The 14628-nt window shown below is 58.2% G+C and overlaps 2 protein-coding genes across 2 annotated transcripts in view; one reads left to right on the forward strand and one right to left on the reverse strand.

Moving 5' to 3' along the window:
• LOC119112297 (phosphatidylinositol 4-kinase alpha-like) overlaps positions 1-13786 on the forward strand; it is a 47520-nt gene extending 33734 nt beyond the window's left edge. The window contains 12 exon segments of the mRNA XM_037236409.1: positions 6397-6518; positions 7142-7321; positions 7800-7920; positions 8472-8615; positions 9105-9234; positions 9627-9771; positions 10410-10535; positions 11212-11334; positions 11878-12001; positions 12380-12539; positions 13036-13131; positions 13522-13786. Of these exon segments, the coding sequence (XP_037092304.1) occupies positions 6397-6518; positions 7142-7321; positions 7800-7920; positions 8472-8615; positions 9105-9234; positions 9627-9771; positions 10410-10535; positions 11212-11334; positions 11878-12001; positions 12380-12539; positions 13036-13131; positions 13522-13651 (1601 nt within the window). The 3' untranslated portion in view covers positions 13652-13786.
• On the reverse strand, positions 1273-2859 carry LOC119112292 (chymotrypsinogen A-like). Its single transcript, XM_037236404.1, has one exon. It carries the CDS (start codon positions 2856-2858, stop codon positions 1638-1640), a length of 1221 nt encoding a protein of 406 aa, XP_037092299.1. The 5' UTR covers position 2859; the 3' UTR covers positions 1273-1637.
• Positions 13787-14628: the final 842 nt, after the last annotated feature.

Below are 14628 nucleotides of genomic sequence, written 5' to 3' on the forward strand. Positions count from 1 at the left end.
AAATTTCCTATGATCTTACATACACCGTTAAAATTCAAGGTCTGACCAGACACAGTCCCTCTAAGCGAAACACCAACAGGTTAGCGGCGTAGACAATCGGTTAGGAGTAGGTGGAGAGTGGTCCGTGTTCCACAAATCGTACGGCGTCGGCTTGAACTGCCTTCCTAACGAATGTTACGTCTGTATCGAATGCCTACTCCTTACCAGCGTTACATTCCATCTTAGAGCACAGCGGCAGACTGGGCAGTGGCGGCCGAAGTCGCTGAAGACGCCAGCAGAGAGGACAGCGGCAGGCTGCCGATTCCAAACAGGCGGCAGCCAAAGTCACTGAACACTCCAGCGGGAGAGGACAGCGGCAGGCTGCTGGTGCCGAACAGGCGGAAGCGGCCAGAAACGCTGAACACTCCACCGAGAGAGGACAGCGACAGACTGCCGATGCCGAACAGGCAGCAGCCAGAGTCGCTGAAGACGCCACCGAGAGGTGACAGCGGCAGGCTGCTGATGCCGAACAGGTGGAAGCGGCCAGAGTGTCGCGCGGTAGTATGTTCAACTGAAACACATTGATATTGTGGTGCATAGTTTTCTGCCCGTGGAGGCGCGCTGGCAGGCAGGCCGCCAAGACAGGGCTCGACCAAGCATGGCCAGTGACACGTCTCTGTCCGCACCTCCGACTCCGCCGGAGAAAGGGGCCCGGGAGTAAGAGAATGGCGTCTCTGCGCGCCTCGAACCAACGTTCCACCCAGTGCGTCTTTCAACAGCGCGCCACATGCGATGCCTCGCCCAGTGCGGCGCGCCGGAGAGTACGCCAGATACACGGCATCGCCGGGCGCGGCCCGACGTGTACCGCGCGGCTTACTGCAAAGCTCAAGCGCAGTTAACGCATTTAGAAGGAGTCGAGATTTTTTCAAGCAAGAGGAGAAAACGGGCATTTTATCTTCTGGCTGGTGTTTCTTGCTGAGGTGCCGGACACCCTGTGCGCGAAACGGATTCGCGGTGGTCAGCGGCACGACGCCCCCTCCCCAACGATGTGCCTACGTTACCTCTCCCAACCAGATGGCTCGGTAAAATTCAGTAGTCAAATTTTTTAGTCCAAACATCCAGTTCATTTGGCCCGTGCAGCGATATTGTATCTGGTCAGCGTAGTTGGTAGCACCCGGCGGCTTCTCGGCCAGGCCGGCAGCCTTGACGATAGTTCTCGGCCAGCCCAGCCAGCCTCCGATTGGAGTCTGGCAGCCGGGGTGTACCTCCCGATATTGGGGGAAAACGACTTCCTATGCTTTTCTTCGTGGCAAATGCCGTTTAGATGTATTTTTCAGACCATGCAACTTCAGTTCAATACAGTTTTGACGTGACGTGGACCAAACCCAGGGGTGAATCAGGAGCGACAAATAGCACTGTCCCGTGGCTCGATAAGACAGAAATGACTGAAAATCAAGGTCGGAGGGATATTCGTGTGCCCCGTTCGGAGAGGCGGGCGGACAGCCGTACTCTAGCTGCAGTAGGTGGCGTCGGCCGTATTGCTCTGGACCCAGGGTGGCCGGCGGGCGGGCGGGCAGCCGTACTCTAGCTGCAGAAGGTGGCGTCGGCCGTATTGCTCTGGACCCAGGGTGGCCGGCGGGCGGGCGGGCAGCCGTACTCTAGCTGCAGTAGGTGGCGTCGGCCGTGTTGCTGCGGATCCAGGGCAGCACCGCCGTTACCCGGGCGAACACGTCAGGCGTGCCGGCCAGGGCGCACGGCTGGCCGAAGGACACGACACCGATCAGGGCGTACTTGCTGTTCTCCAGCGTGACGAGCGGGCCGCCGCTGTCGCCCATGCAGACCGCCTTGCCGCCGGCCGGCAGACCGCCGGCGCAGATCATGGTGCTGGTGAGGATGTTCCACACGGTCCTGCACTGAGCATCGGATTTGACCGGCAGCTCGACCTCCTGCAGCTCCGTGGCCTGCGCCTGCGAGGCGCCGAGCTGGCCGAAGCCGGTGGCGATGGCGGTGGCGCCGGCGTACGTCTGGCCGGCGGTCGGCAGGCACACGGCCGCGCGCCGCCTGTTGAACGTGACCGGACTGGACAGCTTCAGCAGCGAGTAGTCGTACCCCTTGCCGGCCGTCACGTAGGACGGGTGCTGGATGATCTGGCTGAGGGTGTGACGTGACTCACCGTCGACCACGCTGATGCGGTGATCGCCCAACAGCACCTGGATCTGCGACGCCGTCTTGCCACTGGTGCAGTGGGCCGCCGTCAGCACGTACCGGTTGTTGATGAGGCTGCCGCCGCACCAGGTGCGGGTCTGGCCGGGGTCGACCAGACCCGCCTGCCACGGGTACTCATTGACCTCGGTCTGGACACCGCCAACCACCCGCGAGGCACGGTTGGCCACGCCGCAGCTGCAGCTGCCTGAGGAAGATCCACCCGATCCGGCCGCAGCCCGGATGGTGCAGGAGAACCCAGTCCCGACCTCGACGTAGTCGGAGTGGAAGTCGATGTTCAGGGCTGAGCTGCCAGAGACGGAGGGACCCTGACTTCCACAGAACTTGTTTCCGTTCACGCGCAGCCAGTCCCACTCACAGGAGCTGTGCATCTCAATGTCGAATGCAGAGCAACTGATGGATAAGGTCGCGGCACCCGATCCCGGTGTCAGCTTGTAGACACAGTCGTAGTCGTTGCCGTAGTTGGAAGGGTAGTTCGGCGACGTGATGGTGTACGTTCCCGTAGTCAGTGCGTGGGTACCGCACGCAAGAGTGGTGCGTGCGGCTCCCAGCTCGGCGTCGAAAGGCACGGGCTCCAGCGACTTGGCGTCCTCCAGGGAGACGTGCGGCTTGGCCGCGGCAACGCCCAGAACGACAATAGCTAGGAACGCCCTCATGCTGACTGCCGGCACACTGATAGCAGCACATACCGCGTGTGCATTTATATACATACGTGCACAAGACCTGGCTGTCATCGGCCGACGCTGTCTCGCGGAAGTTGGCGAGTTCTGCGCTTGCGAAATCCACAAAAGAAACAGGTCATCCGATGGAACTGATGCATCCCAGGCGCAGCTGCAGAGATGCCGGCTAGGCCCCGCGCAAGTGTTCCATTGTCCAGACCGAAAAAAAATAATGCGTCATTCATACCGTTTGAAAAGCGCACGTGCATTGGGGACGCTGATGAAAGACTTTGCTAACAGGCACACGCCGGTGGAAAGGTTAGCCTGACATGAGTCCGTCAACAGATGTAAAGCTTTTTGTGGGCAGGAAGATGCCAAGTTCGCCATGTGGGGAGACACAAATGAAATGACGCGCCAGCACTGATAATTGGTACAAAATTGAGAGGTGCCCATTTACCGTTCTAACGAGTGGTCCAACAGCTGGAAACTGACAAGGCCGTCCTTCGCAGGGCTCCCGAGAGACCCCCCCCCCCCCTTCCCACCCCTTACCCCCCACCCCCACCCCCGTCTTAGGGATATACGGTGCACTGTTGACTTCGGTCTCACATTTTGATAAAATTCAAGTCGCAAAGTTCCCCACGTTTCGGCCAACATGCCGTCTTCAGATGATATGTTTTTGTGTAAAAAACTTGAATTCATTTGAAGAGCGCGAGAGCTCTTCCAAAATGATATGAAGTTTGCGACTGCTTGCGTTGCATTCGAAGCGATTCATCATTGTACCGTATAGAATACATGTTTGTGTCCACTACGACCGTCACGTTGCCACTGGCGTTGAACTACGTGTGAAAAAAGCAATAACATTGTTTTATCCGATAATGCTATCATTGCCAATCAAGTGGCATCATTCCCTTTCAGCAATGCCACAAAGATTGTGAGAAATTGTCATATGGTAACACGCGCCGGAGGGGGGGCAGTATCAACCTTGATGTTTTAGTTCAAAATAATTTCCAACCGGCGCGGCGCAGCCTCGCCAAACACTGCGTAGTTGAAGGTAATCAAAAGGCCGATTTCGTGGTGTGACAAATTATATATATATATATATATATATATATATATATCGTGAGGTCGCTGACCTATGACGGGTCGAAGCCTGACTATGGCTGTCAGCGAAGCCAATTCAAAGATAATCGACCACTTTTACGCGACAACGTAGTGCTAGACGGGGTTTACAACTTTGAGATGGTTTCTTAAACAATTAGAGCTTTTGAGTTTAGGATGACGACATTTTGCCTACACGTGGTATGCAAATTGAGACTGGTTGCGCAAGGAGATATGTGGACGCATGGGACACCGATATATGAGGGCCTTTCAGACACTCATCTGGATTTTAACCTTGCTGTACCCTATTTGACCTTAAGTCCACGACCTGTTACTAAATACTTCGAATTTCATACGTGTGAATTCATATGTAGCCATACCTGTCCGGTGAATTTGGTGTTTCCAGCTCTCTTAATTTGATTGGATCTCGGGTAGATAAATGCCCCCCCCCCCCCCCCCCACTCCCACCCCTGCTACAGCGCGGTGTATGTAACCGGCCACCGGGGGCGTACTAAAGCGAAATTTCGGCATTCGGTATTAAGGTATTCAAGACAAGCACCACCTGGGCGGAAGTGGGCGCAGACTGGGCTCTGGTTGTTTCAGATGTAACCAACTTTACAATACGTCAAAACGAATATTATTGTGCATGCGGGCGTCGTGGAAAAAATTGACCGACTGGGTTCGGCGTAAAAACGACTAATTTCTGGATTGCCTGATAGCGCATAAACACATGTGTTTATGCGCTATTTGTCCTCTGTCGATCTTTCATTGATTTTTAAAACGTCAGTTTTTTCTGACATGAGAAAATGCGTGTGTCAGAACTCCACAAATTGCCATCTATTCTGTGGAAAATGAAATTACTTTTAGTCCCAATTATTACTCTGAAAACCAAGGAAGGGCTAGCCATGGGTTAACAGTTAAACACCTTGTACCAACGATTTTTGAATAGTTTTTGTGTATTTAAGCCACGAGAGGAACTTCTCTCAAGTTGAAGCAGTGCATTCGATGCTCTTTCCAAAAGCAGCAGAGCCTGCAGCATAATAAAGTTCTCGCTACTAGTGCCCGCTAGCCAGACGGCTGACATTGAGGCTTACTAGATGGAGATGCCTCGGTGAACATATATAACTAAGCATTTTAGAATTTGTGGGTATACAGTACATGTGTTTTACAAATAAAGGCTCTAATAATTTTTGAATGACCAAGACAAAACGAAAAAACGAGCGCACTGAAATGCATGCTGTTTTTATCAGCACATGCCATGGCTTAGGAGCATGGCTTTTTCATGATCAATATCTGTACATAAAAAGAAAGGGCTCCAAAGCTTGGCTGGCATGGGAAGCAGGAGGCGGAACGCTTAAGGCCGTGGTGAATCACCAGTCTGCCGATTTGCCTATTTCTCTTGATTTTATAAATACCTGTCAACGATACTTGATGTGTTTCATAGATTCTTTAATAATTGGGGTAATCATGCAGGATTCCTCCACAAACTGTATTTGCGTTTAATACGACGTTGTCATAAAATCCAAAACATGTTGGTAGCAATTTTTAAGAACTTAATGCTCTACCAGGTACTCGTCAACGAAAATGTGATTTGTTGATGCGGTAAGGTAAGGTAGACGGATTTTTTAGGTAAGTTAAGCATTTTTGAAGAACTTCTGGACTACTTGCCGCAGGAAAAACGGGTGATGCCAAATATGGAACACGAACTACGAGTAGTTAGGAAAATCTGAAGAGTACATGAGGCGTAATGTACTCGCGTGAGCGAGCCCATGGACGAATGTAGCGTTTTGAAAGAAAAGTTGTGAAATATCGCCGAAAATTAGGCTACATATCAAAGACTTGTACTGCGAAATGGAAAGGGTATTCAAACCGCTCGGGACACCTTTTTGCAAAGTCATGCCGCTGCCAGTTCTGCTCATTAATGCACCACCTCTTATAGACTACTCAGCACCTTCAGTACCTCCGCCGCACAAGGGGTACTGGATACACAGTGCAGCTGGACACGTAGTTGAACATTGTAGCCTAGACATCGGTGGGGAAACCTGAAGCCGCACGGCAGCCTGGGGCATGCCTTGATTGTCTCCAGACATCTCGCCATATGGCCGAAAATTGTGCACAACCGAACGAATGTAGGGCCACTTTTGGGAGTTCAGAGTTCTTACGCCGAGTTACTGACCTTCACTATACCAAGAGGTAATTGCTTAAGTGTCGTCGGACGTCGTAGAACACCATTTAAGGGAGTCTTTCGTCTTATCGCATGGTTCTTGATATGGAGCTTGTAAAGCTGGCTGTTGCTGGGGTTTGGACCGCTCCATTGCATTAGTAACACGAGAAAACGAGACAAACTGTATCCATTGCGCCGCCAGTCTAGTGTCCCGAGGTCGGCGAAGTTGGTGCCATGACATTCGGACCTGACCTCTGGCTCATCCGCTGACAGAGGAGGTGATTCGACGGGAGGTGAGCCGGCTGGTGCGCAGCCGACCGCAGGCCGTTTGCCACATCTCTGAGGCGCTGCAGTACCTCACCACGCCCGAGCACATCGTCAACGACATCATCGAGGTGAGCCGGCCGACCGAGGCCGGCAGCGCTGGCGTGCCGGGAGATTGGCGCGCTGGCGCTGGCCCACCGTTTGTCGTCAACAGGCAATATCAGTCTCTTGAAAACCTCGCTGCCGGTTGGTTAAACGGTTCAAGTTTTCGTTGCTAGTCCTCGTCTGCAGTTGTTGGATTGGACCGTCTTTACGTGCATGACTTCTCACGCCATGACGATAAGTGCGGTGACGGGATAACAAGCATGCCCGGCATATATTCACTCCAGTGGAGTATGCGCTCATGGGACGCGCCGGCGTGTCTCCAGCCCACCGAGAAGGCATCTCCGGCCGCATTGTCGCCGTGTGTTGGCTGGACTCGACGCCGGCGTGCGGTGGCTGACGGCGCCGTGCGGGGACGTGTGTTGGCTGGACTCGACGCCGGCGTGCGGTGGCTGACGGCGCCGTGCGGGGACGTGTGTTGGCTGGACTCGACGCCGGCGTGCGGTGACTGACGACGCCGTGCGGGGGCGTGTCTTGGCTGGACTCGACGCCGGCGTGCGGTGACTGACGACGCCGTGCGGGGACGTATGTGGACTGGTCTCGACGCCGGCGTGCGGTGACTGACGGCGCTGTGCGGGGACGTGTGTTGCAGCTGTCGCACGCGCTCACCTGGGCCAAGCAGCCGCCGGTGTCGGCGCTGGCCTTCTTCTCGCGCCAGTACCCGCCGCACCCGATCACGGCCCAGTACGCCGTGCGCGTGCTCAGCTCCTACCCGTCCGACACGGTGCTCTTCTACATTCCGCAGCTGGTGCAGGCCGTGCGCTACGACACGGTACGCGCGCTAGTCGTGCACGATCGGACACGTGTGTGTCGTTAGTGTGTCCACCGTCGGGCCATGCGCTACGACACGGTACGCGCGCTGGCCGTGCCCGATCGGACACGTGTGTGCCGTTAGTGTGTACACCGTCAGGCCGTGCGCTACGACACGGTACGCGCGCTGTTCGTGCTGGGCTGGACGCGTGTGTGCCGTTAGTTTGTCGACCGTCCGCTGGAGTGTCAATGCCAGTGTAGTATTCCATGTGGTTTGATCGCTGTTTTCCTTGGTTTCTGTTTGGCTGCACGATATTGGCGCATTGTGCTCATATTTTATCTATCACTTTCTTACTTTATCGGGTGCTTGGAGAAATTGGCTGTTCAAGGTGACAAATTCATCGGTCTATTACGAACGTTTCCTTAATGTATAGAGATGACAGATGAAATTCCCATCGCGATAGCTAGCTCACCCCAGCTCAAATGACCTCCACCTCCAGATGGGCTTCATCACAGAGTTCATCAAGCGCGCGTGCGCCAAGTCACAGATCCTGGCGCACCACGTGATCTGGAACATCGAGACCAACAAGTTCCGCGATGAGGAGGGCCAGGTCAAGGACGGTGAGTGTGACGCCGTGGCCGGCTGTCCCGCACTTCCTGACGACGCAGGGCGGTCCTGGCACCGCTCCTGCCGCCCACCATGGGCCGCTGTGTCTCCACAGAGCTGCGTGGAGGAGGTAGAGTCTCCGCAGTTCCAGGTAGAGTCACCGTCAGAATCCAGCTGCCCCCCTCGCGTAGCTAACCTATGCAGTGCCGGGGCACGCTTGACCTGCTGCGCAGCGGTGGACTCACGCACCTGACTGGCGCCGTTCACCACGACTTTGCCGTGTCGGGTTCGAGAACGCTGAACTGCGCTGCCTTGTCAGCATAAAGACCTTCAGACCACTTGACTCCGCGTTTGCGCCCGCCAAGGATGTATTAGCCGCTGTCGCGTGGACGGCGCGCGGCGACGTGGACGTGTCGGCCATGTGGTTGATCTCCCGCACGGTCGCACGGCGCGTGGCGGGTCCGCGGGCATTCTCGGTTTGCCTGCCGAAGGGAAAAACGCAGCACACGTCAGTGGCGCGGTGGGGACCACGCTACCGCTGTGTACCGGTGAGTCCCGGTTTCAGCGGACCTGTACGACACCCTGGAGAACATCCGGAACGCCATCGTCTCGTCACTGTCTGGGCCGGCCAAGGCGTTCTACGAGCGCGAGTTCAGTTTCTTCCAGAAGATCACCAATGTGTCGGCTCAGATCAAGCCGTTCCCGAAAGGTAGCGTGTGCGCCCCGGTCGTTCCGGCCGTGAACTGGCACGGCCTTGCGGAGGATGACGGGGATTGCGCGGTTCAAGCGCGGGCAGTGAGATGGTGATGTATAGGTGATAATGGTGTGGCAAGGGAAGGAAATCGTCGTAGCTGGAATTACCCATGTCACGTCGTCCTGGCTTGGAAGCCCAGTCCCCCATTATCAATAGCAGACGGAACTACACACACAGCCGGTGACCATGCACGCCAGTGGCCACTATCATGCCGTCATGTCCTTCTATCGCAGTACCATAGCGTGATGTCACGAGCCCCCATCCGTGTCTGTGGCGTGGTTCCATGATCCATGTCTCGAGCCCCCATCCATGTCTGTAGCGTGGTTCCATGCTCCATGTCTCGAGCGTGGCTCCACGATGAGCACCTCCTGCGCTGAGGGGCGGATGGCCGTGGCCCCGCACCTGGCAGCTCGGCTGACCCGGCCGGACCGCTGCTGTCGGCAGGTCCTGCTCGCAAGGAGGCTTGTCTGAAGGAGCTGCACAAGATCGAGGCTCAGCCCGGGTGCTACCTGCCGCCTATCCCCGACTGCCGGGTGCTCGCCATCGACTACAACAGCGGCACGCCCATGCAGAGGTCAGGGGTCAGGTCGTGAGCAGCCCAGGATCAGGTCAACCGTGCTTTCTCGGATCAGGTCAACCAGATAGTCAACCTGCTGATGGTCCCGGAACATCGTAGCTTGGCACTCCCGGGTCAGGTAACCTAACGGTCTCGGATCAGGTCAATGTGACGGTCCCGAACCAGGTCGCGCTGTTTCGTCTGTCCAGAGATCAGCAGAACGCTCCGGGGCCTCAGCCCCCCTTCCCCCTCCTCCCTACCCTCGTATCGACGCCATTTAGCCGTCTCAGCTGAGGGTGGGACGCGAGCACCACCGGTGGCGATGCAGTGCGCCCGCGCGGTGTCGGAGTACGCGCTGTGCTGCCCTGGCGGCTGCCCCCGTCGCTGACTGGCGGCCGGCCGTGCCGCAGTGCCGCCAAGGCGCCCTACCTGGCCCGGTTCCGCGTGGAGAGGTGCGGCATCAACGAGCTGGAGCAGCAGGCCATGCTGATCGGGGAGCCGGCCGAGCGGCGGCCCTCCATGGGACCCGAGAAGTGGCAGGCCGCCATATTCAAGGTTAGACGCCCCGCATCAGGCACGCGTGGCTTGGAGATACCGATGCTGAACGGTGTGCAGCGAGGCTTTTGAACATGACAAATAGACCGCGTATCTTGGCCCCACCACTGATGTAACGTGACTGCTCGAGCACGGCATGTTGCACTCGGTCTAGAGTCACGCAGACGAGTGGAAGGTGTGTTCTGATGTCATGTGTGCTTGTTGTCGGGGCCCTTGATAGGCTCCGCTGGTAACTTCACCACACGCACCGTACCTGATCCTACCTCATGCGTTTAAACAGCGGCCCTCGTCCGGGGTTTTGCACGCTGTCGCCTGCCAGGCTCAGGGTTCGGAGGTCAGGCGCTGCACTAGCTGGGTCAACCGGAACTGAACACCCGACCGGTCGGGATGTGCGCCAGTGAACGGCCCCGCCCGCCCGGCGCTGCGGAGCTATCGCGACGCTTCTGCTTACCCGTCACGGGTGTTCTGCAATGCTGCGATACGCCTGTGTGTCCTGCGATGCTCGTGGACACGCGAACGCCTATATGAAGCTACTCGTATGTCTGTGTCTGAATTGTTACACGCCTGTGCGCGTGGATATATCTGTTGTGACGCGTCTGTGCGCGGGTTAGGTCTATGACACAGCTGGGCGTCCCCAGGTGGGCGACGACGTGCGTCAGGACATGCTGGCGCTGCAGGTGATCGAGCTGTTCCAGAACATCTTCCAGCAGGCCGGCCTGGACCTGTTCCTCTACCCGTACCGGGTGGTGGCCACATCGCCCGGCGTGAGTCTGCGTCGCCCGGGCCGGCGCGGCTGGTGCCAGCAGCCTACTCACGGCATGGTCCGGCGGCACGGAGAATTAACAATTCGAGGTGGACAAACAAATCTAAAACATGCCGTGCTGTACACCATGCAAGAAGTTTTGCGCACCTGCGACGCATCGACCCGGGTTTTTAGAGCCAGCATTTTATTTGTTCCCCGCCCCTCCCCTTTTGAGAAGTCTCGTCTGCGCTCACGCTGGTGCTCATTCCACGCCAGTCGTTGACCGGGCTAGTGTTGACCAGTATTGGGGCTCTTGGTAGGCTCCGTTGGTAACTATCCACCGAACTCACCGTACCTGATCCTATCTCACGGGTTCAAACGGGGTTTTGCAGACGCTGATCATTTGTCGGTTTTATCAACAGTTTCTTCGTTTTTAGTTCAGCGAACTGAACCTGCCTGGAGTTTGGGATTAGGATGTGCGGTACATATTCAATTATATGAATGCTACCCTCATCCGCACTCACCAAGACAGCAAAGTATCCACACTTTTTTGTCAGACTTTCCAGAATCCCATCAGTACGATATTGGTCATAGAGCCCCGAACGGTCCCATGTTATCAACGTTGCAACAGTAACGCCACATTAACGAACGCTTGCCGTGGCCGTGCGGACGTTTAACGGTGGGCTTTGGGGTTTCAGTGCGGCGTCATTCAGTGTGTGCCCAAGGCCAAGTCCAGGAGCGACCTGGGCAAGGAGACTGACTTCGGGCTGTTCGAGTACTTCCTCACGACGTACGGCCATGCGTCCAGTGCCAAGTTCCAGGTGAATATGGTTTTCTCAGCTCGTCAGTGTCATGGCAAGCCTCAGGTAGTTCGCTTTTGGCGAAACTTGCTTGAAGCGGCACATGTCGGAGGACGCTTGTCTAGTCACGTGGCGCCTCGTTTCTCCGTTCAAGACTGGCAACATCATTTCGCCGCGTGTGCGATGGGAGCCGTTCTTGAACGGCGTGCGAGCCCGAGTTTACCGACGTGCTGTCCCTCTCAGTCACGCCGACAGGCGCCTGTCCGCTGGAGACTGTCCGACTGCCCGCCGTCCCTGTGTGGCCGCCGCCCGACTGCCCGCCGTTCATGTGTGGCCGCGGCCCGACTGCCCGCCTTTCGCGTGTGGCCGCCGCCCGACCGCCGTTCGTGTGTGGCTGCTGCCCGACTGACCGCCGTCCGTGTGTGGCCGCCGCCCGACTGACCGCCGTCCGTGTGTGGCTGCCGCCCAACTAACCACCGTCCGTGTGTGGCCGCCGCCCGACTGACCGCCGTCCGTGTGTGGCTGCCGCCCAACTAACCACCGTCCGTGTGTGACCGCCGCCAGGACGCCCGGCGGAACTTCGTCAAGTCCATGGCGGCCTACTCGCTGGCGCTGTTCCTGCTGCAGATCAAGGACCGGCACAATGGCAACATCATGATCGACGAGGCCGGCCACATCGTGCACATCGGTAGGCGTCGGCCTGCCGCCCCTCACGCCGCGGACCGTTCGGCCGGCGCGTGCCGTGACGCCCGTCCCTGTAGTGGCTGCGGGCGTCGCCGGGGTGGGACTGTGCACGGATGCTCCGTCTGGAGTAGTATCCGGGGCCGAGGCTGCTCCGCTCGGCTGGTGTGTGACGTCATGACTGTGTCTGTAACGTCACGGCTGCGTGTGTGGTGACATGGCGCGGGGCAGGGGCGGTGTGGCCGCCTGTTTGTGCGCTGACACGAACCCGGGCCGCTGCCAGACTCGGCCTCGTGTTCGTGTGACGTCACGTCCCGGTGTGACGTCACATGGACAGCGCGGCGACATTTCCGGATGGTGACGCGTGTGTTGGGCCCCCCGCCAGACTTCGGCTTCATGTTCGAGTCGTCGCCGGGCGGCAACATCGGCTTCGAGCCGGACATCAAGCTGACGGCCGAGATGGTGATGGTGCTGGGCGGCCGGCTGGACGCCGAGCCCTTCAAGTGGTTCATGGAGCTGTGCCTGCAGGGATACCTGGCCATCAGGTGTGTGGTTCTCCTGGCCGCTTCACGCGTCGGCCGCGCCGCCAGGGCTGGTCGTTTTGAGGCTCCAGCCAGCACACTGATCGAATCAGCTCTGTTCCCTGACCGCCTCCGGGCAGCGTCAGCCAGAACCTGGACAGGGAGGATGGTCACTCACACGCAGTGGGACACGGGGCTAGGCTGGAGACTGCTGGAGTCTTTCAACACGTTGAGGGGGATGTTGCCGAGGGATACATCAGGCTGATGCAACGTTTGCTATGTGGTGTGACCTGATGTCGCCTGGGGAATGTCTTACATCTCACCCGGGAGCTTCTGGAGATGGTCCAACATTCAAAGTGGCACACACGCCGACGACGTCTGAGACTTTTCAAAGCTGACAAGCGACACAGCCTGAGCATAAGGGCGCCTGAGGGCGGTCCGGCGCCTGGACGGAAGGCCGTCTGGGGCCGCGCGGGGACGCCCGTCTCTGGCGGCGAGCTGACCGGAGCGTGCGCCACAGGCCGTACTGCGAGGCCATCATTTCGCTGGTGTCCCTGATGCTGGACACCGGGCTGCCCTGCTTCCGCGGTCAGACCATCAAGCTGCTGCGGGCCAGGTGAGAGGCTGGCGGCCGGAGTAGGGGGCCAGGCGATGGGCGCGGGTGTGCCCCAGCGCGGCCCTGTCTGGCGCTGATGCGGCGGGAAGGATGGTCAGTCACCGCCTCCCGTCGCCAGATGGCGCGTGTCGGCTCCCATCAGAGCTGTGCCCAGCGCGGCCCTGTCTGGCGCTGATGCGGTGGGAGGCGCGGTCAGCCACCGCCTCCCGTCGCCAGACGGCGCGTGCCGGCTCCTGGCAGGGCTGTGCCCGAGCGCGGCCCCCAGAGCTCCGCGCTTCACCGAGGCCGTTTTCCGTGATCGTCTGGCCTGGCAGCCCAGTGGACGGGATCGAGTGACTGGTCAGTACGCAAGCCTCGTGGTCGACTCATGTGCCCCTGTATGCTGGACAGGTTCGCCACCACCTGCAGTGAGAAGGATGCGGCCGCCTACATGACCAAGGTCATCAACAACTCGTGCCTCAGCTTCCGCAGCAGGACGTACGACATGCTGCAGTACTACCAGAACCAGATCCCCTACTAAAGGGATGCTGTGCTACCAGAACCGGATCCCGTGTGAGGGGGACGACTCGCCACCGGCACCGGATCCACACTGTGGTGGTGCTGTGCTGTGGAGCTGGTCCTTCCTTGCAGGCCGCAGCGCTGCTGCGACCATATCCCGTGGCCGTGGTCTGGCTCCGCCCGCGTCCGGCTGGCGGCCGGGGCGTGCGGCACCCGCCAGCCACGTCTGGCCGCGGCGGGCGGGGACGGCGGCGCAGCGGTCCCTCCTGCCTCCCGGCCGACCAGCGCGCCAGGACTCCCGCCCGGTGGCCGCCGGGGCGCGGCCACATCGGCCCGCGCGCGGCGAGCCGGAGTGGTGACGCCGTCTGTGCCATCACGGCCTGTGCAGTGGGACGGCGAACGCTTGATCCACGGTGATGCGGAGCGCGCTAGTTAAGCGGCGTTTTGTGTCTCGCGTCTCCAAGTGCCGCCTTCACGTGTCAGGCCGATGCGATGCATACTAGTTAGCGATGAGTAGGAATTTTATTAGAACATATATATCAAGTACGGATATCTTAACCAAGGGGACGGTGCCAATAGAGCTCGAGGCTTCGGCACGCGGTTAGGGATGTTTGGCTTACCTGGCAGGTTCAGTGGTTTCGTTGTCTCCGTGCCGTGGGCTCGGTACCCAGACTGACGAACTCACATGGAATGCATCTATAGTCAGCGATGATCATGTCCGTTCCCTGTTGAAGGTGGTCGCCTGCTGTCCTGTTGTCATGTTGGGACGGTGCTGAGGTCCCACTAGGGGTTGTATCGCTGTTCCACGTATCCTGGTGCGTCGAGGGGAGAGGTATAGCTGGTTGGTTCTCTGGTCTAGTCAGGCAGACTGTGTATCCTGCGCACCCGGGCGCTTGTGACGTCCGTTGCCAGTCTGGCGGGGAGTGGGCCGCGTTTTGCCGCAGGCAGCTGTGTTGGGTTGATTTTTGCTGTTATACAGGTGGTTTTAAGACCGAGCCA

Source organism: Pollicipes pollicipes, unplaced genomic scaffold (assembly GCF_011947565.3).
Source record: "Pollicipes pollicipes isolate AB1234 unplaced genomic scaffold, Ppol_2.1 Scaffold_7261;HRSCAF=8764_pilon_pilon_pilon, whole genome shotgun sequence".
Classification (NCBI taxonomy): domain Eukaryota; kingdom Metazoa; phylum Arthropoda; class Thecostraca; order Pollicipedomorpha; family Pollicipedidae; genus Pollicipes; species Pollicipes pollicipes.